The sequence below is a fragment of the Aquarana catesbeiana genome, linkage group LG01, assembly GCF_042186555.1.
Source record: "Aquarana catesbeiana isolate 2022-GZ linkage group LG01, ASM4218655v1, whole genome shotgun sequence".
NCBI lineage: Eukaryota > Metazoa > Chordata > Amphibia > Anura > Ranidae > Aquarana > Aquarana catesbeiana.
The window spans coordinates 318,018,768-318,046,519 of NC_133324.1; the positions used below are offsets into that span (position 1 = coordinate 318,018,768).

Genomic DNA, 27,752 nt, shown 5'->3' on the forward strand with positions numbered 1-27,752 from the left:
AAAAAGAAGACAGACAATAGGCTTAATAGTAATAATACTAACTAACACTCCATGATGAGGATACTTAAAGTGATACTAATTAATAAAATAAAAATGATGTTATACTTGCCTGCTCTGTGCAAGGTCGTTGCACACAGCAGTGCCTCACCTCCTTTTTTCAGTCCCCGCGGGCACAGTCTGCTCCTCTTTGCTGCGGTTGCCCTCTCAGCAAGCTGTGTGTTGAGGGGGCACTACCAAGCTGGGTTGTGTGTATCTCAAGACAGACACAGCGAGGCTTGGCCACGTCCCCTATTTCCTCCTCAGAGAAATTGACTGAAAGCCAAAACAGCTTATGGCTCCCACTATCAGTATCAAACATTTATTATATTGCATAAATCAAATAAACTTGTGACGCACTGTGTGTACCTCTGTATAAGTACTTTTATCTAATGTACCAAGCAAGTGCCAATAATAATACATCTAAATAAAGTGACTCTTAAGCCGCGTACACACGAGCAGACTTTACGGCAGACTTTGCTCGGCGGATGGGATTTCCTCGGACAATTCGATCGTGTGCGGGCTCCAGCGGACCTTGTTTTCTCAAAAGTTGGACGGACTTAGATTTGAAACCTGTTTTAAATCTATCCGTCGAACTAGAGTCCGAAAAGTCCGCTCGTCTGTATGCTAGTTCGACGGACAAAAAGCCACGCTAGGGCAGCTATTGGCTACTGGCTATGAACTTCCTTATTTTAGTCCGGTCGTACGTCATCATGTACGAATTTGACGGACATTGGTGGATTGTGTGTAGGAAAGTCCGTCATAAAGTCCGCCAAGCAAAGTCTGCCGTAAAGTCCGCTCGTGTGTACGCGGTATTAGTGTACTATCTGTGTTATCACTATATATCTCTCTCTATAAAAACCAATATGTTATCAAAGGTGCAAATGCTAAACCGAACAGGTACCTACGCACCCATATATAAATGATAGAATATATTGTAAATATTGGTACCCATCAAACGATCTGATACATTGTTCTGTGCACTTAACCCCAATACACAATCTACAATATAAGTGTTGATTAAAGATATCTATATAGTGATATATGAACCATAAATAAATGATTGAATATAACTAGTGCTGATATCTTCAATATTAATGAAGTCCATGTACAGTATCTCACAAAAGTGAGTACACCCCTCACATTTTTGTAAATATTTTATTATATCTTTTCATGCTTCTAGATTGTAGGCTCTAATGAGCAGGGCCCTCTGATTCCTCCTGTATTGATTTGTATTGTAAGTGTACTGTCTACCCTCATGTTGTAAGGCGCTGCGTAAACTGTTGGCACTATATAAACGCTGTTTAATAATAATAATGTGACAACACTGAAGAAATGACACTTTGCTACAATGTAAAGTAGTGAGTGTACAGCTTGTATAACCGTGTAAATTTGATGTCCCCTCAAAATAACTCAAAACACAGCCATTAATGTCTAAACCGCTGGCAACAAAAGTGAGTACACCCTTAAGTGAAAATGTCCAAATTGGGCCTAATTATCCATTTTCCCTCCCCGGTATCATGTGACTCGTTAGTGTTACAAGGTCTCAGGTGTGAATGGGGAGCAGGTGTGTTAAATTTGGTGTTATCACTCTCACTCTCTCATACTGGCCACTGGAAGTAAAACATGGCACCTCATGGCAAAGAACTCTCTGAGGATCTGAAAAAAAGAATTGTTGCTCTACATAAAGATGGCCTAGGCTATAAGAAGATTGCCAAGACCCTGAAACTGAGCTGCAGCACGACCACATAGCGGTTTAACAGGACATGTTCCATGTTCCACTCAGAACAGGCCTCGACCATGGTCGACCAAAGCAGTTAAGTGCACCTGCTCAGCATCATATTCAGAGGTTGTCTTTGGGAAATAGACGTATGAGTGCTGCCAGCATTGCTGCAGAGGTTGAAGGGGTGGGGAGTCAGCCTGTCAGTGCTCAGACCATACACCGCACACTGCATCAAATTGGACTGCATAGCTGTCATCTCAGAAGGAAGCCTCTTCTAAAGATGATGCACAAGAAAGCCCACAAACAGTTTTCTGAAGACATGCAGGCTAAGGACATGGATTACTGGAACCATGTCCTGTGGTCTGATGAGACCAAGATAAATTAATTTGGTTCAGATGGTGTCAAGTGTGTGTGGCTGCAACCAGATGAGGAGTACAAAGACAAGTGTGTCTTGCCTACAGTCAAGCATGGTGGTGGGAGTGTCATGGTCTGGGGCTGCATGAGTGCTACCGACACTGGGGAGCTACAGTTCATTGAGGGAACCATGAATGCCAACATGCACTGTGACATACTGAAGCAGAGCATGATCCCCCTAACTTCAGAGACTGGGCCGCAGGGTGGTATTCCAACATAACGACCCCAAGCACACCTCCAAGACGACCACTGCCTTGCTAAAGAAGCTGGGGGTAAAGGTGATGGACTGGCCATGTACTGTGACATACTGAAGCAGAGCATGATCCCCTTCCCTTCGGAGACTGGGCTGCAGGGCGGTATTCCAACATAACGACCCCAAGCACACCTCCAAGATGACCACTGCCTTGCTAAAGAAGCTGGGGGTAAAGTTGATGGACTGGCCAAGCATGTCTCCAGACCTAAACCCTATTGAGCATCTGTGGGGCATCCTCAAAAGGAAGGTGGAGGAGCGCAAGGTCTCTAACATCCACCAGCTCCGTGATGTCATCATGGAGGAGTGGAAGAGGACTCTAGTGGCAACCTGTGAAGCTCTGGTGAACTCCATGCCCAAGAGGGTTAAGGCGGTGGAAAATAATGGTGGTCACACAATATATTGACACTTTGGGCCCAATTCGGACATTTTCACTTAGGGGTGTACTCACTTTTCTTGCCAGCGGTTTAGACATTAATGGCTGTGTGTTTGAGTTATTTTGAGGGGACAGCAAATTTACACTGTTATACAAGCTGTACACTCACTACTTTACATTGTAGCAAAGGGTCATTTCTTCAGTGTTGTCACATGAAAAGATAGAATAAAATATTTACAAAAATGTGAGGGGTGTACTCACTTTTGTGAGATACTGTAAATAAAATATATTATCCACTGCTCCAAAATGAAATCCACAGTGACTTGTGACTGTACTTTTCAGTGATTTCACACACGTGCTCCCCCCACCGCACACCTAAGTTTGGTCAAAATATGCAGTAGAACCAACACTGGGTTTAGGGTTAGTAGACTCTGTGGAACGCCAATCCCTTCACTGTGGATGTCCTCGATAGAGATAGATATACAGATATACAGAGATATATATATATATATCTCTATATCTATATATGTGTATGTGTGTGTGTGTATGTATATATGTATATATATATATATATATATATACAAAGAAAAGCTCTAATAGTGTGATAACGTTTAAACTCCAATTTATTAAAATAGTTTATGAATTGTACTCACATCTTAGAGGTGCTACCAGTGCACCACTCTATACATAACATGAAAAAACTAACAGTCCAAATCCGATCGGTGTATTGTTTATGCCTCTAATCACCAATGCCGAAAAAACAGCGTCTCAGCAGGCTTCACCTCCGTCCTGGCCACTCCCCAACGTGTATTCGACACAGGGCTTGTCACATGTCTTCATCAGGGTGATTGCACTTTTGATAACATATTGGTTTTTATAGAGCGGTATATATAGTGATAACACAGATTAGTACACTTACAGATACTTTATTTTGATTTATTATTTTTGGCACTTGCACTTTATTGGCGCATTGGATAAAAGTGCTTTATTGCCATATTGGATAAAAGTACTTATATAGAGGTACACACAGCGCGGCACAAGTTTATTTCATCTATTTCTTTTTTCTCACACTGTTTATATGAGTGTGTCTGGTGCTAGCAGCTGAAAGAAATTAAGACACCTCCTCACACATGAGGGATGTTTTTTCTGGATTCTAAATTTATGGGATTGGTAGCTCACAAGATTCTCTATCGATTAAGCATTTATTATATTGCAGCCTACCAATTCTTAGATGTGATGGCTGCATTCGTTTTCTTTTTAGACTTGCTTTCTTCTATTTTCACCTGGTGATCCGGCCAGTAAGTCTGTTGTTTTTCAAAAGAACAAGCTCTCTTCCAGATGTATCAGTTTACAGGGGTGAGACATATTATGTAACACTGGCAGGGGTGCTTATAATGATCACCTTTTATTTATTAAACATTTATCCCAAAAGGAAAAAACTGTTTAAGCTGTAGTTTGACAATATGTTTGTGTATCTAACTCTAACGCCCCCCCCACTGACATTGCTGCTGTTGAAATGTGCCCATCTCTAGAGTGTAGACACTCTAATACAGGAGGTGTGTTACTGGCCAGATCACCAGATGAAAACCAGGCCTAAAACTAACGCAGCCACCACATCTAATGAATGGTAAGCTGCAATATATTACATTTCTGGTTTTGGATATAATACAGCTTAGAACCACTTTAAGACCCCTTTCACACTGAGGTGCTATAGCGCTAAAAATAGCATATACACCGCTTCTAAAGCGCCCCTGCAGCGGGTGCTTTTAACCCTTTTTTGGCCGTTAGCGGGGGTTAAAAGTGCCCCGCTAGCGGGCGAAAACCACAGCAAAAACGCCTAAAAATGGCAGCGTTTACTGCTGACGCCCAAGCGCTGACAGTATGAAAGTGCCCTTAGGCTTAGGGCCAGTTCACACCACATACAGTCCAGTGTGGTTTTTTTTTTTTTTTTCCCTGCATCAAAAATTTATAGAAAGTAGGTTATATGGTTTCCAATGGCATAATTCACACCAGTGCGGTCAGTTCCAGGGTGTTCCAGTTCCAAAACGTGCTGCATTTTTCCTGCACTGCACTGGAACACGGTGAAACACATAAAAAATGCACTGGAACGCATCAAAAACGCACCAGACCCCAGTACAGTGGGGGCTGGTTCACACCACAAAAACACACTCCAGATCCATTCTGCGTTTTTGCAAGCGCGTTCCAGTGCGTTTTTTATACATTTTTTGTGTGTCTCCGGATGCACTCCAGATACTTGCTTTTTTTTTTTTTTCACTGTACCGGGGTCCAGTGCATTTTTGATGCGTTCCATTGAATTTTTGGTGTGTTTTGCGGCGTTACAGTACAGCCCAGTGCAGGAAAATTGCAGCATGTTCTACTTTTTTTTTTTTTTTTTTTCTGGAACGCCCTGGAACTGAATGCACTGGTGTGAACTATACCATTGGAAACCATATAACCTACTTTCCATATGTTTTTGATGCAGAAATAAAATGCACTGGACTGCATGTGGCGTGAACAGGCCCTGAAAAAAAAATAGTAAAAAAGCATCTGGAATGCATCCAAAAAAGCACAAAAAATACACTGTAGCGTGTTAAAAACGCGCATGCAAAAGCACATCCGGAATGGATCTGGAGTGCCTTTTCGTGGTGGTGAACAGGGCCGCTGATACGCCTGTACAGCCGGCCCTGTTGTACCAGGCCTGGCGTCCTCAGCTCAGCAGGGGGGGCCCGGGCAGCCGGTGTGGTGTGGTGGTGGGGGGACTTACAAGCAGCAATCTCCCTGTGTGGCTTTTATTGAAGCAGCTGACAGCCACTTCTCCTCCATTTCCTCCCGCAGCTGTCAGCTGCTTAATTAAAAGCCACACAGGCAGATCAATGCTTGTAACTCCCCCCACGATCATCCCCGACTGTCAATCAAACATCCCTTAATCTTTGAGCCCCGTGTGCTCCTCTGGCTTCCCAGGTCCCAGATCTGTCAGGATGGAGAGCAGAGGAAGGAGCCGGTAAATGTCTTTTACCGACTCCTTCCTTTTCTGAATGAGCAGAGTCAGTGATCACTGACTCTTTCCATTCATAACTGAGCTTAGTAAACTGTTTACAATGCTTCAGTTTATGAATGAACAGGAACCTCTGTCTCTGTTCATTCATCTTCAGAGCAGCTGAGGTTGCTGAGAAAGGAACTGGGGAATCTGTGTCCTCAATCCCTTTCCCTGTCTCAAAGGGGAGATGTTAGGGGTCGTTTAGACCCCTGATATCTCACTAAAGCTCCCCAACAGGGCTGATTAAAAAATAAAAAGAATTGTAATAAACATTTCAAAATTGAATTGCAAAAATAATAAAAAATAAAATAAAAAAAACAATGTCCCCGTCAGGTAGGCTTGTATGGTATCATTATTATAAAGGACCTGTAGAGGCAGTTCAGTTAGGCCCCTTTCACACCAGCGGACTGATCAGGTCCGCCTGTCCGTTTTTCAGGCAGACCCAATCAGACCACCCATTGTTCTCTATGGAGCGGCAGATGTCAGCGAACCCACTGGCGTCCGATCTGATCCTGTCCGCTTAAAAAATCCGGATGGGGATACGTTCGCCATCCGTCCGGCAGATCGGATCAAATGGCAGTCGAATGGAAATGGACAGACAGTCCAATTTCATCCGCCCTCCTCATAGAGAAGAGCAGACTGTGTCCGCTCTGCATAGTGGAACAGACACGGACCAGCCATCCGCCTGCTCAGTGGAGATCAGCGGAGAGATCCCCTCGCTGAATGGGCAGATCCATTAGACGGATCCTGCTTTGTCTGTAAGGGGCCTTAGGCAAATCAGAAATAGTAAAAAATAAAATGGCAAAAGAAGTAAAGAGTTACAATGTACTTGGTTTTCAAAGATTCTTCTGTGTTGTTATACTTTATCACTTGTACTCTTTCACTACTGTTACTTTCATCTTTGCTGATCAAATACCACCTATCTGCAGTGCCTGAAATCAAACCCAGGTTATAAATCTAAATTGTAAGCCTTGTCTCCCATAATGATTTATACCCAGAATTCCTTTACATACAACAATGGGGGGAATGTATCAAAACTGCAGCAGACAGCATCAGGACTAGTTACGCAAGGCAACAAATCGGCTTCTATCTTCAGCTTTTTCAGTTAAGCTTTAAAAATGAGAGATAGAAATTGATTGGTTGCCATGCGCAGCTGCTCCAGATACTGTGTGCTCCAGTTTTGATAAATTTCCCTCAGTGAGGCCCCTTTCACACTGGGGCGGTGGGGGCGTCGGCGGTACAACAGCGCTATTTTTAGCGCTGCTGTACCGTCGTTCTTGCAGCTGTATTCGGCCGCTAGCGGTGCGGTTTTAACCCCCGCTGGCGGCCGAAAAAGGGTTAAAATCCCTCGTACAGCGCGGCTATAGCCGCGGTATAGCCGCGCTGTCCCATTGATTTCAATGGGCAAGAGCGGTGAATACACCGCTCCTTCACCGCTCCAAAAAAGCGGTTTGCAGGACTTTTTTCACCGTCCTGCCTGCGCACCGCTTCAGTGTGAAAGCCCTCTGGCTTTCACACTGAACAAACAGCGGAGGCTGTTTAGGGGCGGTTTGCAGGTGGTATTTTTAGCGCAATACCGCCTGCAAACCGCCCCAGTGTGAAAGGGGTCTGAATGTGTTTTATCTAAAGTAGCGTACTTTGTAACAATCACATGTGGCTTGAAAAAATTAAATGTCTGTTATAAAGCGGTTATTTCAAACGTTATATTCTAGCTGTGATGCACAAAAAAAGATTAACATACCCGAGAACAAACACAGGCTCCGTAGCTGGTGTCTCCATGTTAATTGAGGTGGCTCATCCAGAGCGATGACGGGAGAACTTCTCTTTCCTTCTGAAGTCACCTTTGTCACTTCAGTTATCATTGTTCTCTTAACCACCATAAGTTCATATGTACTGATAACAAGTTAAAGGTGCAGCACCTTTCTGACCTATGCACTTTTACTTTTTTTACACAGAGAAAAATCATAAAAGGTAATACTGAGATTTCTTTTCCCAAGAAATAAAAAATGCTTGCTGCCAATTAAGCCACACTTTGCTATATTTTATGTTTTCTGTTAGGCCTCATGTACACTGCTGCTGGTAAATGGATGTTTACCCTACGTTCACACCTAAGCGTTTTTTAGTGCATTTTGCAGTTTGCAGAAATACACTACAGTCCATTTAAAATTACATGGTATTAGTTCACATCTGTGCGTTTTGCGGCAAGGGTCGTGGACTTTTTTTCCCACTGCAGTTTGCGTTTTCCATGTAATAGACTTCAATGGAGCTGCACCAGAAATTCAAGTGGTGCATTTTTGATGCAATTTTTTTTTTTTTTTTTTTTTAATGTGTTTTGCGGTTCTTATTTTACCACTGTATATAGCTGGTTGCTAAGCAGGGGGGGCGGGAAGCCGGCCGATGTGTCCTTAGCAACTACATTAATTTTTTTTTTTTACATTCAGCTGATTACTCATCGGTTAGTAAGGACGCGGCGGCCGCAAAATGCATGAAAACTGCATTCAAAAACGCTGGTTTAAAAATGCAAAATGCACTGAAAACGTGCCTGGAAAAATGCATCAAGCGCAGCCGCATAGATGTGAACCTAGACTTCACACCCAGTTGGGTGTTTTTTTTCAGCTGCCCTGGAACTCTCCTCTATGTTATCATATCAGCACATGTACACTGAGTCGTTTATAGTCGTTTCCAGGCAATTGAGGCTAGAAGCATTTTTTGGAAAGCAAAAAAAAAAATGCGTTCAGGATGGATGTTCAGAGGCATTTGAAACGCCAAATGCCTGTAAAGGCTTGTAAACGCGGTAACTCGCGTTTAGCCGCATTTCGTTTATAGGTGTTTTTAATGGAGATACATTTCTGACCATTTACAATGAAAAAAAGCGCTTCCAAAATGCAAAGGCAGGTAAACGCGGCATGTAAACGCAGCACAACTGACATTTTTAAATGTCGGCTACTACCTGTCAAGTTCCATCGTTCAGCAGAGGTTTTAAAATGTCCCATGTACATGAAGCCTTAGTTAAAACAATAATGTATTTTAATGAATATTCATTTTTGAGAAGTTATCGTCAAGCTTGCCAAAAATACATTTTGATGTGGCTATTTAGCTGTTCCATTTTTGACAGTATTTTATAGATTTGTAAATTATATGTATGTCAGTGCCAAGAAAAACAGAGAAACGTATGCATTGTGACAATACATACCAAAATGTTTTGGATTTTTGCAACACATCTAATCCATGTGTGGTGCCATTCATTGTGAATGGCATCCCAACACATGGTGCACCATACTGGACTACAACGCATATACCATGCATTGTGGCTGCTAAAAAAGGTTCATGTACTTTTTTTCATCAATTGTGATGCACTGAGGCTGGGTTCACACCTCCGAAGGATGCGGCTCACAGCAGGGGTCCGGTGTGTCCACAGGAGGGGGGGGATGAATGTCCACTCAGATCACTGTAGCGATCTGACCAGAAGTTGGAGCGGGTACCTGTCAGAACCAGGCACCCCCCACCCCCCCCCCCAAAATAAGAGCCAAATGTGGTAGTAGATAGTTGAGGGGGGGGTGGATACAAACAAGCAGAACCTTTTGGGTGAAGTTCCGCTTTAAGGAGATAAATGCCAACAATAGGTTAATGTCAAGCTACAGCAGCCTTTCTCAACTAGGCTTCCTCTAGAGGTTACTTGGCTTTTCTTGAGCAAGGAGCTATTTCTGTTTCTCATATAAGTTCCTCCCGAGACCCAGTGGCGGCTGGTGCTCAAAATCTTTGGGGGGGGGGCGCAAAATTCTGAAAAATACAGAAAAAACCTGGCAAATGCAGCCACTGTGCCCCCCCCCCCCCACGCTTGCCCGCTGATTGCCCAGCACTTACCTCATCTTAGTGGAGGATCAGGCGGTGAGCTATGGGATGAGCAGCGGGTCACGGTGGTGGCTTCTGTGTTCTCCATTTGTCTCGTCTTCTTCTAGGCGTCCATTCACAGTGCCGGTGCCTTCAGTCAATCTGGTAACGGGTATTAGACCCGTGCCTCCTGATTGGCTGAGAGGCTGTTCAGTGTTAGAAAAGCGAATATTCATTTGCTTTTCTAACACACCTGGGTGAGCTTGTAGTGCAATGCTCTGCGCCACGCAGGGCTTTTTTTCTCAAACAATAGGTGCTGGAACTCAACCACGACCCCTCAAAACCCCTCTACCCACACACACCCTCCAAATTACATCAAATAGTGGGTGTGGTCAGTCAAATTTCACGAATAGTAGGAGGGTCTTAAAGGGGCATTAAATACCAGGATTGCATTACATACAGAGCGCAGAGTTCAGGGGGGTTGCACACGGAGTGCAGAGCTGTCGGTTGTAAACACAGAAACCGGACTTCTGTGTTTACAAGTGATTGTGGTGAGCAGCCCCCCCCAAGGGTCTGAGCCAGAGGTGGTGGAACTGAGTTCCACCAAGTTCCCCCTGAAAAAAAGCCCTGGAGCCACGAGTCCACCTTTAATGAAGCCTATGGCTCTAATCAGGTGCTTCAAAAAAACACCCCCGCCGCTGTAATTCAGGCGCCCGACATTCGAAAAGAGGCCGAACGTCTGAATAGTGCTATGCATGAATCTATCCATACTACACAGAGGGGGGTGGCATGACAGAGAGGGCGGTGCCCGAGCGCCCCTAATGGACGCACCGCCACTGCTGAGACCAATCATCTTTTTATCTACTGTATCTGTAAATAGGAATTTTTCCCACTGACATTGAATTTGAGGAGCATTCTTCCTATTGTTAATTTATTGCCAGTTTTAGATACAGTAACTATTAACAGGGGTTCCCCGAGACCAGACCGTTATTTCAAGGGATCCACCATTCTAAAAAAGTTGAAAAAGGCTGAGCTACACAGAAGATAATAATCATGGGTGTAGTAATTTTTTATTTTTTGGTCTTTTCCAAATTGTCAGTAAAAGAATCGCATGATTAGCCAGCTGGTATTTTTCAGTCTTGCCATAAACAAGGTGATCTTGCTGCCAAGCATTACACATTAGGCAACACAAAAAACCTGAAATGCTCTTTTTAACTTTCAAGGTCACCTTGTTAATTAAATGAATTAACAGAAACGCTGAAAGAATATATTATGTTGTTCCATAGTCCGCACTAAGAAAATAATCTATCATTTGGCATAGGTAAGTTTTTTTGCTTTTATATTATGTGTTTAGCATTCAAGATCTAAAATTTTAGTTGGCAGCATATGAAAAAGTCTTTCAAAATACACAGATATGGATACGGAACGCCCCATAATGCACTGTGAGACCATCAATGCACTGCGAGATCCCAATGCATTGACGGCTGCTGATTAGCCAAAGTATGCAACTGACCTGCATGCTTTGGCTAATCACAGTGCGCTCTGCTGTGAGAGCCACGATTGGCCAAGGGCAGGGTGCCTTTAACCAATCGTGGCTCAGGGGGCTAAGTTCACACCCTACACTATGTAAGGCTGCTTACATAGCGGCCGTACATAGTGAAATGAATGAGAGTAGCAAAATTTTAAAGGAAAAAAATGTAATTTAAAATTGCTCCCCCCCCCCCCAGTCCATTACCAGGCCTTTTGGGTCTGGTATGTATATTAAGGGGAACGCTGCACCAAATTTTTTTTTTAAATGGCGTGGAAAAGTGGGGGGACAAGAGAGTGCCTCCATCTCCTGAACCGTACCAGGCCCCATGCCCTCAAAACAACTTGTCAGCATACCAGCCACTGACCTCACGGTACGGAGTTCAACATGGCACCTCATGGGAAAGTCTCTGAGGATCTGAAAAAAAAATTGTTGCTCTACATAAAGATGGCCTAGGCTATAAGAAGATTGTCAAGACCCTGAAACTGAGCTGCAGCACGGTGGCCAAGACCATACAGCGGTTTAACAGGACAGGTTCCACTCAGAACAGGCCTCGCCATGGTCAACCAAAGAAGCTAAGTCCATGTCCAAGAGGGTTAAAAATAAATGAAATATTGACACTTTGGGCCCAATTTGGACATTTACACTTAGAGGTGTACTCACTTTTGTTGTCAGCAGTTTAGACATTAATGGCTGTGTGTTCAGTTATTTTGAGGGGACAGCAAATTTACACTGTTATACAAGCTGTACACTCACTACTTTATATTGTAGCAAAGTGTCATTTCTTCAGTGTTGTCACATGAAAAGATAGAATAAAATATTTACAAAAATGTGAGGGGTGTACTCACTTTTGTGAGATGCTGTGTGTGTGTGTGTGTGTATATAATATGCATTAACTCATGCATCACTCGTATTGCATGCAGCACATAATATAAATATATATATATATATATATATATATATATATTATAGTCTCCCCAGATGTAACTCCCCATAATAATCTCCGCATCCCTCCCTGTACTCCTATTATTATGATGTAAATGTATAGTGATGTATGTGGCTCCTCTATAGTGATGAATAGCGATGTATAGGGCCCACCTATAGTAGTGATGTATGGAGACCCCTGTAGCACTCAACAGCTCTGTGCAGGGACGTCCAGCCAACTGCTCTCCATACAAGCTGAGTGACAGGCACTGACCCCACCCCTCCTCTCTCCAAACAGACAAAGTGACAGTGTCTGGCCCTGCCCCCTCATTTCCCCATAAAAAATGAGTGACTGTCCCTGTCCCTGCCCCGTGCTACCATTGGCTTTCCCCCCTCCACCTAGCTGCGCTATTTTTCTAATATAAATGGTTTGGAGCATCAAGAGAGAAGAGGGATTAGCGTGGAGGCTCTGTGTGTGCCCGACTAGCTGCTGCTGCTTCTCCCAGAAGACTATGATTGGAATATAGGAGAACTTCTACCCCAGCCGACTCCGCTTATTGCTTCCCCCACAGCGCCCTGTACATCCCTCCGTACCTTGGAGATGGAGAAGATGCTGAACGACTTCAGTCCCAGCCACTCCCACCCAGGACTCCTCCACCTCCCCTCCACACTGTAACCCTGCAGACTGAGCCTGCTGAGCCCTGACCCTGAGTACACTTGTCCAGCGCTGTCACACACAGATAATGAATGTAGATCTGTATTCATTAAATTTATGTAAACCCTCACCTTGTAAGACAACCCATTCAGATTAAAATGAAAGGCAAAACATTTGCGTATACATGTAAAAAACATTATAAATACTTCTTTGTTTTTTTTTTTTTTTTTTTTTTTTTTTTTTTAGAAGTATTCCGTTGCATAAGGATCTTGGAGAGCAGGGGGAAGGAAAGCAGCAGCATGATGGCCATCCCAGTGAATGGCTGTGCAGGGGGGCGTGTCAGCAGAAGTACGGTTCTCAGCACTCTGTGCTCTTTTGTCCAGTGTGGTCAGTTTTTAATAGGAAAGTAGGAGGGCTGGCAGGAACACCTGACTGATCAGTGTACTGGCTCGCTACTGGTTCCATGTGATCGTTGGTATACATGGTATACAATTGTGTTGCTAGCTGTGATTGGTCCCAGTGATCACATGGTACAGACAGGGCCAATCACAGCCCATCTGTACCATGTGATTAGTTGTGGCCAATCACTGCTAATCACAACAATACACTGGGGTTGATTTACTAAAGGCAAATACCAGGGGCGGCCTGTCCATTAGGGGCACCCAGGCGCTGCCCCCTTTCTGCAATGGATAGATTCATGCAACTATAACTGGCAGCACTGATTGTTTTGGGAAAAACCTGACAGGCCGGTTGTACTCAAGTCGATTTAATAGATTGACTTGTGTTCAACCAGCTAGCCCATAGATTGAATATGGCTGGTCTCTGCTTAATTGGCTTAATTTTAATCCATGTATGTAAAGTATATCACACTTGACTGCCTCTGCATGACACCCGTGCCGAGCGGTTGACCTCCAGGGTTCACAATGCATCAAGCCGGCTGCTCAGAAAACAAGTGGACATCACTGGAGTGGCAGTGTCTATTTCAGTGATTTCCAACTTCCAGGGGAATCGTCCAGGTATTAACTTGAAGTTAAATTTTATATATATATATATATATATGCACACATGCAGAGGACACATTTTTGCATGCCATTCAGAGCAGCGCCACACCCATTAAATACCCCTCTTTGTTTATTTCATTGGACCCTACCTAGGTAGGTGTCACAGTGGAGGCAGCAGCTTTTCTTTTTTCATCATAAATAGGATTTACCATCAGCGCAGAACAAAAAACTTTTGAAAATTCAAAGGTATGTACATAGTTACATTGGTCCAAGTGTGTTCAATGTTACTCTGTATAACCTACAGATCCCTAGAATGATTCTATAAGGTGCCATTTACACTATGACGCGCAATGCGCTATATGCATAGGGCAGCCCATGCATTTTAGTGGGCTATCCTATGCGCAAAAAATGTGGAAAAATAGGTTGTGAACCTTTTTGAGCACATATGTCTGCTATGATTGGGGTGCCATTAACATTGGCCCAAAATGGCCCATATTCAGAGACAAGTCAAAAGCAGTCAAGGAACAAGTGAATAAAATGCATGCTCACCTGATTTTTATCAATGGCTCAGTTTCTGGTAAGGATGACAAGGATGGAGTCTGAGAACTGCTGCTGGTGAGACTGCTCTTCCTGGCACTTTTGAAGGAGCCAGAAGCAAACTCATCATCAGAAGAGTTGTCTTCTGAAGACCCTAGAATAAAGCGTGATAAGAGAGGTTTCTTTATCTTTGAGTCTCTGGGTTTAGAAAGACTTCCTTTAGAAGGCCCAAATTTTAATTGTTTTGGCTCAAGTTCTGTAGAGGAATGAACTACGTCCCCATGCTGTGCCTGAGCTGAAGAACTGATTCCTGCTTCTCCAAGACACTCTTCTGATGTGGAAGGACCAGCAACCTCTTCTTGTTGTAAATGTTCAGAGTGATGACTGTTTGGCTCCATGGTGTTTCCACTAGTACACAAAGAAGGCTTGTATCCTTTGCAAGTAACACGGCCACTAGCTTTCCAAAATAACCATAACACAACCATAAAGGAAGACAAAACCCACACCACCATTCAGACACCTAGAAGAAAAACAATTGTATAGTATGTTATGAACAACGATGAAGTGTTACAACTTCAAGTTTACACAGCAGATAATATAATAACAGGGCCCAAGAGATAGTTGTTCTCTCTTAAACACATACAGTAGTTATTTTGTAATGTTTATTTTTAGATTTATACAATTTTAAAGAAACGTTATTGCCAAATTAAAGGTATTCCTAAAAGATGTGCCTATAAAGTGGAAAGTGTATACTAAAACTGACCCTTTTGGGAGTGTGAGTCTAGTGTCCCTATTTCTTTATGATAGCTGCTACATAACTACAGTTTTGGGAGGAACCAGTGAGAGCTGTGGGGGGAAACGGTAGACATTCCTGGAAATGTTGTTTTCAGAAGAAATGTCAGGCTGAGATTCCTTTTCAATGGAGCAGGGTTCAGCAGCAGGAGAGGTATGTATATACCAGTGGTCTCCAAACTGTGGCCCTTTGCTTGCCTTTATCTGGTCCTTGGCCCTTTTTTTCCCATTGATACAAGACATTATTCCTCCCACTGACATTAACGGTGGGACATTCTTCCTTCCACTGACGCCAATGATGGGGCACTATGCTTCAAACTGATTCCAACAATTTAGCACTCTTCCTCCCTCCTCCCACAGACAGCAGCGATGAGGCCCTGTTCCTCCCATTGACACCAATGATGGGGGAATATTCTTCTCAAAAATACCAATGGTGGGGAATTGGCTACATCCACTGACATTGAGGCATTTTCTACTCCCACTGGGTAAAGTCCAAACCCCCTAAAGTCTGAAGGACAGTAAACTGGCCCTTTGTTTCGACAGACTGGAGACCCCTGGTATATACAGTTGTGAATGGCATCATACAATCCAATTTATTGTTCTTCAGCTTTGAAAAGAAAAAACAAAACAGGATAAAAAATATGAAGGTGCACTTATGTCCATATTAATAAGGCCTGGTGCCTGGCTACACAAATGTAATTTAATATTTGGGTTAGCAATATAGCCAATTTAATGATGAACTGAATCAATCAGTAATTACAAAGTATTTGCCATAACTTATCGTATCTAGAGATTGGGTTACAGAGTGACATCAGACACTATTCCTGAGAATATTCTAATAGTCTATGGCAAGCATAAAAGTGAAAGGGTATAATGATAACAAGTAAATAGCAGCTATATAAATTATGAGGACATGTAAAACAGTTCATAACTAAAGAGGATGAAGAGGAATGTAGCACAGGATTCTTTAACCTACTTCGTACATGGTGGGTGACAAGGTACAAAGGAAGACCAACAAAGTACATTTGGGGAATCAATTGGATCTCAAGACTTGGCATCTAGCTAAGTAAAATGGTTGGGCTGATTAAAAAAAACATCTTCACTTCTGAAATAGAACTTTAAAAGCTTGTTTGGCTGAAAGGAATTTTTGCTGGAATATGTCAAAAGAAATTGGGCATTGGCACTAGTCTGTGCATAGTGTATTTTGTGGTGTAGGACATGTGTGCTTGCAGACACTGTGCACAAACTGCTAGAAGGCTCTACTAGCTCTACATCCAGATTCCTTGAAACTGAATGGAATGGATGTAAACAGATGCCGTCCATTTACATCTGTTCCTTTTAAGTCCATTTCTAGGCAAGAAACATTTGTTTATTTATGCAGTTGTACCCTCTGATTGGTTTCTGCAACAACTAAAAAAGAAAAAAAAAAAACAGATGCAAAAAAATATGTAGATATGTAAACTGAATTGAACTGATATAAACTGAACTGAATAGAATTGAAGTGAAAATTGAAGTAAATGGATGTAAACGGAACAGAAAACATGACTGAACAGATCATTCCCATGTGCAAAGGGCCTAAATTGAGTCTTGCAATCCTGGTAAAAAGGCTGGAGTACTTATGACGGGATTCATTTTAGGGTGCTGGAAGTGTATTCATGTGATACTGCGAGTTTTGGAAACATTTGAGAGGGTGTTGTCTACGAGTGGATGCCACTTGACAGATAAGGATATAGGCACTGATATCTAGGGCAAGGGTTGCAGGGGGTATTTCTGTCAATTTCTGTTCTACATCTATCCAGCCTTTGAAGGATTTATGTTTACATCATGAGGTCAGGGAAATCTAGGCGGTGGCCAAACTTACCAACCTCACTTTTAAAAAAGAATAGTCATTTGAGCAATGAAGAGTATGTTTACAGATTTAAAGAACTGTCAACCAGTGCTTACCCTGTTCCCCGAAAATAAGACCTAGCGTGATTGTTGGTGATGGCTGTAATATAAGCCCTACCCCCCAAATAAGACCTACCCTGTTTCCCCGAAATGAAGCCCTACCCTGAAAATAAGACCTACAAGGACTTTAACTAGGGCTTATTTGGGGGGTAGGGCTTATATTGCAGCCATCACCGACAATCACGCTAGGTCTTATTTTTGGGGAAACAGGGTACCAGAAGCTTTTGGGGGGAAACCTATGTTAAGGAAGAATAGAGACTGCCTTAAGCCCATGTTCACATCGAGCTGTTATGACATGTCAAATCGCTGGCTATTGCCAGCAATGGCACCGTCCGAATCAGAGTGATGCTGATTCACAAAAGTAATTCCTGCACTACTTTTGGTGACTTTGGTGGCGATTTCAATAGACATCTGTGCATGAACTCGCACAGATGTCTATCAAATCGTCCCCCGAAGTCGGACTGAAATGCTGGTTTTAAATCGTGTTCAGCTGAACTCGCACAATTTCAAACTGGCGCTCAGTGTGAACGTAGGCTTTTGCTATTGTGTTCTGAGAGGGGGGAACTGCCCCCCGCCAGAACACTCCGGTCAGCGCTCTCATCCATTGGCTGAGAGTGTTGACTGGGATTCGGTTGGCAGACCTTTTTTTCCCATCATGCCCCTTCGACAGAAGCTGGCCGGCTTCTGTCGGACCGGCTGCAGTACACACGGGCCAAATGTCGGACGATTTCTATTAAACCGGTCGATGCCGCCCGACATTCGGCCGGTGTGTACTAGGCTTTACCCTGACTTTCCTGATCTGCATGCTTGCGTCCATTCGATGACAAATACATTTTAAACCACTGGATGTTGGCCTGAAAACTAGCCTCTGTATTTTTTTCAACATACTGTAGGTTTCTTTTAATGCAACTTTCTATTTCACTTCTAATAAAACAGCCCCAGTACAGCTGTTTAAAATTGTGTACGGGTCTAAATGCCAATGCAGACTTCAAATTGCAGAAGGTCTCAAAGTGCATGGTAGATATGAAACGAAAATAATCGTAAAAATCAATGTTACAAGAACACATATAGACATTCACAAGCAGCTCATGAAATGGTCAACAGGTGATCTAACACAACCAATAGAATTAGGGATCACTTGCAGACAGATGAACAAATACTGAATTGCACAAACCATTATCATGACCCTGTCACTCCAGTTATCTGCTGTAATAGGCAGAAAATGAGATAACGAACCAAAGCAAAATTGCAGACTGAACACACATAGCCATTCAATGCTCACCTTTGGTCACATACAGAATTTAAAAGAATACACACACGTACAACAAAGTATAGCTCATCCCTTGTAAATCTGAGATGATAAAAATATGGGAGCTACCTTGTGGAACTGTTGAAGGGTTGTCATTCTGGTCTTGGCATTACTATATAGTGAGTTGCTAACCTTGATCGGGTATTTAGCCATTGAATATGGAGATGTTTAAAGCGGGGGTCCACCTATTTATCGTGTTTTTTTTTTTTTTTTTTTTTTTTTTAGTTCATTCACAAACTTTTCTTCTCAGCATTACATACTCACATATTGTGTGTAATATGTCCGCCTGTGTCAGATTTCGTCGGAAAGAATAACTTATATTATTCACTGCAGGCGGTTTCCATCTTCATTGTGGGCATTTGAAGCCCACAAGCATTTATTTCCTGGATGTGGTGAATGCTGTGCTCCCAGCATTCACCGCTCGTTCCCGCACATGCTTAGTGGCATCCTGGGAAGCCTGAGACTAGCTCCCAGGAGTCTGGGAGAGGCTAGAAACACGTCTACTCCCACGGGAGGAGAACCAGGAAGTGCAAAGAAGAATAGAAAAATAAAAGGTAATTACGGCGATTTAAATTTTTTTAAACGGCGTGTCAGCATCTAGGCAAGGAAGAGAATACATACAGATATTGTTCAAAATTTGGGTGGAACCCCGCTTTAAAGTAGATATAAACTCCGGATGGCATTTAGTTTGTTAAAGCACTGTGTATCACAAACAATTGCCATTTTTTAAGATAAATTATGATTTTCATTTTTTTTTTTATTAGTTATTTATTGTATCTCGGTGTTGTTGCTCTTCTCCACCCTCTTTCAGACACTTTCTAGCTACATGCTTTAGTTCCAGCATCAGTTGTAGATCGCTATTTTGGAAAAGTTTCCTAAAGTTGATAACATTAGACCATGCCTACGCAATGTTGTAGCCTCCACCAGGTGACAGGGAGACAATGACCAAGTCCATTTGGGAAACAACGGGTAGAGAGTTTCCACACAATAGCAGGAGGAGTCTGAACAAGGACCTTCATGGCCATTATTATCCAAACAGTGCAAGTTTAGGAGATATTCACTGTACCTACGGGTAAACCTTATCATAGGCTTACCTGTAGGTACAAGGTAAAAAGTGGACTTTACTTCCAATTTAATGCATTCTCTGCATGAAGATAAAAGCCCTTCTGTGCTGAAGAGAAGGTTTGGGGCTGCTCTGTGCAATTCTGTTGCACAGAGCAGGTCGGTATAACATGTTTGTAAACTTTTTTTTTTTTCGTTTAAAATAACAATCACTTTAGGAAGACTGAAAACACATTTGAAAATTATATTAACATGTTAAAATGGATGTAAACCTGAACAATACACTTATTTTGTCCCTTTTTGGTCTATTAAATACATCATTGAAAGTATTTTGTTATATCTGTATGATAAGTTCAGAAAAATACCCATTAGTATTGCCAGAAATCCTTTACTGTCTGTCGTTTATCAATTAAAACGTTCTCAGCTAATTCTGAAGACTACAGAATCGTGTCCTCTATGTTATGGAGAAGAGGAGAGGGGTGTTGATCTATAGTTCTACCTTGTTTCTATTGTTCAGATACATAGGGTTATAGGTTTTGTCCACTTAGGACAGATGAGGTGCTACTGGCAGAAACACTAGGTGAAAATAAAGGAAGGTAAATCTGAGAAAAATGAAAAGGAAAGCAGCTACCACATCTAAGGACTGATCAGCTTCAATATATTTTTTGGGGGGTTTGGGTTTAGATACACTTAAAAATTCTGTTCTGCATGCTTGTTATAGGCTAATGGTTTACTAGGTATTAAAGCTAGGATCACAATGACAGCTCTGTAGATTGCTTCAAGAAAGACCTGGATTTTTTCCTAAATGCACATAATAAACCGGGTACTAACATTTATAGGTAAAGTTGATCCAGGGAATATCCGATTGCCTGTTGGGGGATCAGGAAGGAATGTTTTTTCCCGCTGGAGCAAATTGGATCATACTGTATTGTTTTTTTTTTTTGCCATCCCCTGGATCAACTATGGGTATATGATTGTGTATACAGAGGTTTTCTATTTGTATGTGTGTTTTTTTTTTTTTTTTTTCTATGTTGGTTGAACGTGGTGGACTTGTCTTTTTTTTTTTTAACCAGATTAACTATGAAACCATGAAATTCACATTTAAAACAAGTCAGTAATGTTAGCTCATGAATTTCCAGCATCACATACAGTATTCCCTTTATGGAGCCTTTTGCCACAAATAAAAGCTGAGATTTGGGTTGAACACTCTAGAACACATATGTCAAACACAAGGCCCGCAAGCCGAATCCAGCCCTTTGGGTCATTTCGCGTGGCCCTCGCACCTCTCTGGTAGCTGCAGGACCCCCTCGTCTCCGCTCCCACCTTGTCTCAACAGTTGTCAGCAGAGAGAACGACAGAACTCCTCCACCAAATCCCGCGCTTCTCTGTTCAGTCATGGAAAGGCTCATCTCTACACCCCCCATCTCAGCAGTTGGCAGCAGAGGCTAGAACAGAACTCCCCCTACAGATTCTGCTCCTCTCTATGCAGTCGCAGCACCCCCTCGTCTTCGCCTCCCATGGTCTTCACATTCAGATGTCTCCAGCCCTTCTCTGGTCCTCCTCCAGACTCTGCACTTTTTTTCAGGGGACTCTTGACTTCGGATGGTGTGGGGGGGAATCTGTTTATCATTATTATGAGAATAATACAATATTATGCCAGTTGAAATAGGAGGGTCGCACACTGCTGGTATCATTCACAAGACACTTTTTTGGAGACTGCTCAGACAGAACACCATGGCAGAACCACGTTCTGTCTGCGCGGTCTCCAATAAAGTTTCTTGTGATCATACCAGTGTTGTGTGACCCTCCTTTTCAAACATGCATCATCTGCTGTAAGAGTGTGAGTGGGCTCTGTGCTGATCTATGCCTCCCCTTCAGCTTAAGTCTTAAGTTCTTACTAAAACCAGTAGTAATCGAATGCAGAGGCAATTATTTCATATGAGAAAGAGTAGATCCATTTATATAGTCTTATGCCGCGTACACACGAGCAGAATTTCCGACAGAAAGAGTCCGATGGGAGCTTTTCATGGTATATTCTGACCGTGTGTATGCCCCATCGGACTTTTTCCGTCGAAAATTCAGACGGACTTAGATAGAGAACATGTTCTATATTTTTCCGACGGAACAAATTACTATCAGAAAACCCGCTTGTCTGTATGCTGTTTCGACACACCAAAAACGACGCATGCTCTGAAGCAAGTACGAGATGGAAGCTATTGGCTACTGGCTATTGAACTTCCATCTTCTAGTCCCGTTGTACGTCACCGCGTTCTGGACGGTCGGAATTTGGTGTGACTGTGTGTATGCAAGACAGCTTGAGCGGAATTCCGTCGAAACTCCGTCGAAAAAACCTTCAGAGTTTATTCTGACGGCAAAACCGGTCATGTGTACAGGGCATTACAGATACCACCGGCCCTTTGAGGACAACCATAACTGCTGATGTGGCCCAGGATGAGTTTGAAACCCTTGTTCTAGAAGTATTTTTCATGGTCTTAGGAGTCTTTAGTACGAGAAGCAAGCTTGCCCTTCAGTGACTGTATTAGGCCAGGCTTACAACTTCAAGGGGTAACCAGTCTCTTCTTACTCCAGCAAACAGCCAGTGGGTTCAAGTAAAAGCAGTCAATGTAGTATTTCAATGGCAGTTTTTCCTAGGGCAACTGCACACACCATTCACCAAGAGCATAGGCTTTCAAAAATTGGGTTCTAGGTAGGAAGGTATACTTCAGACTGAAGTTTTCCTTTCAGGAACTGTTCCAAAAAGCAAATGTACAATTGTAGGATCTGTAAGCTAGTAGCACTGGTCCTTCCAGCCTACTTGCACTGTGTCAAACAGTTTTAAAATCCCTAAGCAGGAAATTAGGCCACCAATAAAAGGTTACAGATCTGTTAAAAAAGTCAACTAAGTAACAGTTACAGGTCAGCTGGATTGTAGCATTATTTTGTGTCCTGAGGAGTAGATAAAATACTTGTTATACAGAAACATTTTTTAAAAGCCTTTTGTTCTTTGCATTTAGCAATTATATAATTCAGTGTCCTTACAGTGGCCCTGTTAGTAGATCGTTAGTTTTATGAATGCCCTTAAGCATGTACATCCTTGTAAGGACAGAAGGAACGAACTACAGAAGAACTCCCAGATATCTGGTAGAAAATGAGAACTCTGCTTTTAATAGAAATTTAAAGATCTTCTAAAAGCACTATTGTGTGTAAAATGATCAAATGCCTTAACCCTGAAGGCATTTTAGAAAAACTATAATATAGCCTAAGAGCATAGCCTATCGAGATGGTAAAAAGTTAGAGTTCCTGTCAGTCTGATGCTTTTATTATGGCACATACAGTATCTCACAAAAGTGAGTACACCCCTCACATTTTTGTAAATATTTTACTATATCTTTTCATGTGAAAACACCGAAGAAATTACACTTTGATACAATATAAAGTAGTGAGTGTACAGCTTGTATAATGCCCTGTACACACGGTCGGACATTGATCGGACATTCCGACAACAAAATCCTAGGATTTTTTCCGACGGATGTTGGCTCAAACCTGTCTTGCATACACACGTTCACACAAAGTTGTCGGAAAATCCGATCGTTCTAAACGCGGTGACGTAAAACACGTACGTCGGGATTATAAACGGGGCAGTGGCCAATAGCTTTCATCTCTTTATTTATTCTGAGCATGCGTGGCACTTTGTGCGTCAGATCTGTGTACACACGGTCGGAATTTCCGACAACAAGGTCCTATCACACATTTTCCGTCGGAAAATCCGACCGTGTGTACGGGGCATAACAGTGTAAATTTGCTGTCCCCTCAAAATAACTCAACACACAGCCATTTAATGTCTAAACCGCTGGCAACAAAAGTGAGTACACCCCTAAGTGAAAATGTCCAAATTGGGCCCAAAGTGTCATTATTTTGTGTGGCCACCATTATTTTCCAGCACTGCCTTTACCCTCCTGGGCCTGGAGTTCACCAGAGCTTCACAGGTTGCCACTGGAGTCCTCTTCCACTCCTCTGGAGCTGCTGGATGTTAGAGACCTTGCAAAAGTCTGTCTGCCGCAATGTCGCAGTACCGCTAAAAATTGCAGATCACTGCCATTACCAGCAAAAAAATAATAATAATAATAAAAATGCCATAAATCTTTCCCATAGTTTGCAGACGCTATACCTTTTGTGCAAACCATCAATGTACACTTTTGCTGGGTTTTTTTGGGGTTTTTTAACCAAAAATATGTAGAAGAATATATATTGGCCTAAACTGATGAAGAATTTGTTTTTTTAAGAACAAATTTTGGAGATATTTACTATAGCAAAAAGTAAAAAATATTGTATTTTTTTCAAAATTGACGCTATTTTTTTGTTTATAACACAAAAAATAAAAACTGCAGAGGTGATCAAATACCACCAAAAGAAAGCTCTATTTGTGGGCAAAAAACAGGACGCAAATTTTGTTTGGGTACAACGTTGAGCGACCGTGCAATTGTCAGTTAAAGCGACGCAGTGCCGAATTGTAAAAAGTGCTCTGGTCAGGAAGGGGGTAAAATCTTCCAGGGCTGAAGTGGTTAATGGTGGCCACTACCACTGCTGATTCAGCTGGGACATCTACCAGTCAATGGTTACCCAAGCTTATGCTATTTAAAGTAAACCTGCCATGAGTAAAATAAGGGGGTTAGCCATTGCTGGCCCCCTTCTGAAAATGGTAATGGTCTGACTGTTATGGTGAACCACTGGTTTCGACTTACTTTATTCACAGACACTGGCTCAAAACGATTATTCAGATTTATAAATTATGGAGAAAATTTAGAAGTCCTTACCTGTGTGTTAATTCTGCATCAGTGACTAGAAATATTGAGAGGTTCAGTATGCCAGCCAGGAAATTAGCATTTTCATATTCTGACCAGTGGACAAAAAAAAGAGTTCAATCACCTATATAGCTATGGAGAAATGAGTTTTCAAAGTTCACAAGCACTTAAATATTTTCTTTCTCTATTTTTATATTTTTTTTTATTGCACCAGAATCTTGGCAGGCAGACAGCCTTCTAATGTAAGCTTACACAGCAGGTATTTATAAGGGGTCTTTCACATCAGTAAGCTGAGCTGAACGCATGGCTGCTGGTGTGCCTTGGAAGGAGACCATGCCCATGGACCCATTCCCGAGTCTCATCTAATTTTAGTCTCATCTGACCATAACACCGTTTTATACGTGGCCTCAGAATCTTCAAGGTGTGTTTAATGTGGTCAGATGAGACTAAAATTTTAATATTTGGCCTCAACACGAAATGATTTGTCTGGCAGAAATCCAATACAGCTCACCATCCAAATAACACAATTCCTACAGTAAAGCATGGAGGTGGTAATATCCTGTTATGGGGGTGTTTCTCTGCAGTAGGGACTGGAGCACTTGTCAGGGTAGCAGGAAAAATGGATGGGGCAAAATATCATCAAATTCTTTTCATCCAGAAATTCAGAAAGTTATGACAATGACCCAAAGCACACAGCAAAAATCACCACACAGTGGTTGAAGGAGAAAAAGGTGAGTATCCTTGCATGGCTTAGTCAGAGCCCAGACTTAAACCCCATTGAAAATCTGTGGACTGACTTGAAGACTGCAGTCCACAAATGGGCACCATCAAATTTAAATGAACTTTAGCAGTTCTGCAAAGAAGAGTGGGCAAATATTGCAAAGTCTAGATGTGCAAAGTTAGTAGAGACATATAACAACAAAATAAAGGCTGTAATAAAAGCAAAATGTGGTTCAACAAAATACTGACATAAGAGGGGCGATCCTTTTACCAACTCAGTGATTCTGCTTTTGATTTTTTTTTTCTGACATGTTGGCATTATATCTTTCATTTGGATGTTAAAACAGCTCCCTTTATACAGTGGAGAAAATAATTATTTTATCTCCTGTAGATTTTGTAAGTTTTCTCACAAAAAAATGAAGAGTCTATCATTTTTATCATAGGTGTATTTTAAATGATAGAGACAGAATATCAACCAAAGATTCAGAAAAAAACACATAAAACAAATGCTATAAATCTGAATTGCAGTTCAGTGAGTAAAATAAGTATTTGATCCATAAGCAAAAAAAAAAAAAACACATAAAACAAATGCTATAAATTAAGTTGCAGTTCAGTGAGTAAAATAATTATTTGATCCCCAAGCAAAAACATGACTTAATACTTGGTGGAGAAAAATAATGCTGACTATGACTTTCAGCATGACAATGACCCAATGAATCCTACAGAAAATTTATGGAGGGAGCTGAAACTTCGAGTTGCCAAGCGACAGCTAAAAAACCTTAAGGATTTAGAGAAGATCTGTAAAGAAAAGTGGACCAAATTCCCTCCTGAGATGTGTTCAAACCTGGTCACTAACCACAAGAAATGTCTTGCCTCTGTACTTGCCAACAAGGGTTTTCTCCACCAAGTACTGCGTCATGTTTTTGCTTGGGGATCAAATACTTATTTTACTCACTGAACTGCAACTTACCGTAATTTATAGCATTTGTTTATGTGGTTTTTTTTTTCTGGATTTTTGGTTGAAATTCTGTCTCTATCATTTCAAATACACCTATGATAAAAATTATAGACCCTTCATTTTTTTATAAGCGGGCAAACTTACAAAATCTGCAGGAGAACAAATTATTTTCCTCACTATATATGTGTATTTAAATTACAACTAAAGCCAAAACTTCCTCACCACCTGTTTTGACCCCATTTTTTGCTGACAAATGCACTACAACCGTGTTTGCTGCACTTCCCCATTTGCTTGACTGTGTAGCATTTGGCAGGCTTGCTGCCTACTGATCGCTACATGTCGGGTGAACTGCAGCAAGTAAACGTCCCTGTCTGCTGCCTATTACAGTTTAACCACTGCCTACTCTTTCGCCCCCTTCCTGCCCAGGCCAATTTTAAGCTTTCAGCACTGTTGCACTTTAAATGACAATGGCGCGGTCATGCAACACTGTACTCATATGACATTTTTTTTTTTTTTTTTTTCACACAAATAGAGCTTTCTTTTGGTGGTATTTAATCTCCGCTGGGTTTTTTATTTGTTGTTAAACAAATAAAAAAGACCAAAAATTGTGGAGAAAAAAAAATGTTTTTCTGTTATAAAATTTTGCAAATAAGTGATTTTTCTCCTTCACTGATGGGCACTAATAGGCAGCACTGATAGGCGGCACTGGTAGGCAAAACTGGTGGGCACTGATTGGCACGGTTGGGTCTGCACTGATAGGACACTGATTATCATTGTCGATGTCCTCCGTCACGCTTGCCAGTTACCGGCTCTCCACTCCTCATGGTGTGACAGTGCACGAAGAAAGGAATGGCGTCATTTCAGCAAGTGGTTAAAGTGGGTGTAAACCTCAGACATAAAATATGAACAAAGCATATCCCTCTATAGTGTGCACTGGTCTCAACTCCTATAACCTATAACTCCTGTCAGTTTTTTCCATCTCTTTCCCATTAGATTTTCCTTCATTTCCTGTCCTATAGCCACATCAGGAAGTGGGAGGAAATTCCCCCAAAGTTGGGGTGGGGGGGGACTAGTGTCCCCACTGGAAGATTTCCACTTTAATCCTGTTCTGGTGACAACTCAAAATTTGGAATTTTCTTTTACTTTCATTCTCTGTGATCACCAGTACAAATAAAAAACAGTTCCATTTCTGGAATTCCATCCCTGGATTGCTAACTGTCATATTTGCTTGTGTCCTCAACCAAACTGTCAAACCATCAAATGGCTGGTGTCATAACTGATCACAGCACCATGGCAGTTGCAGATCAAACAGAAGCAGCTTCATTGGCTGTAAAGAATAGGAGGGTTTAATTCCGCTATAAGGCTGGCAGGAGATCGGCCTTTACAAACTTGGCAGTGCTTAAAAATGGAGAGAGCAACTGAGCATGTGCGGAGCAGGGTGAGACAGTGTAATACTGGATTATAAACAGTATAGGAACGTATTAGTAATTTTTTTACATAGCTATACCTGCAAAAGGGGCCAGCCAGAAGTGATCTAGCAGGACTTAATTTTCTGGCTAAAGTTCCACTTTAAATTTTCCAGGAGATCAGCTGTAATTTGCTTTTCTTTTCTCTAGTAAGTATACAACTTGACAACATTACATTTTCATACAATGTCACATTTTCAATATTGATGCCAAAAGTAACTTGATCTATGAAGTGTTTGTTTTTGTCTTGGTTTTGTTGGCCAGTTTCAATTGAAAGGTTGGGCAAGATGCTGGCGGTACAAGTTGTGCGCAATGCAAATGTATAAAACAAGTAGGGTAAGGACAGTTTGTTTACTGAAGCCAGCCAGGAATCATTCACCTCTA

General features: G+C 41.9%; 1 protein-coding gene across 3 annotated transcripts in view; it reads right to left on the reverse strand.

Annotated features, from left to right (window-relative positions):
* The window catches only part of ACACB (acetyl-CoA carboxylase beta), a 170,296-nt gene that overhangs the window by 140,730 nt on the left and 1,814 nt on the right, over positions 1-27,752 (reverse strand). For 2 of the 3 annotated variants that reach the window (XM_073629848.1, XM_073629831.1), the window contains exon 2: positions 14,325-14,832. In XM_073629848.1, the coding sequence (XP_073485949.1) occupies positions 14,325-14,824 (500 nt within the window). In that variant the 5' untranslated portion in view covers positions 14,825-14,832. Of the gene's footprint in view, positions 1-14,324; positions 14,833-24,236; positions 24,316-27,752 lie in introns of all 3 variants that reach the window. The other variant, XM_073629839.1, reaches the window with a different exon arrangement.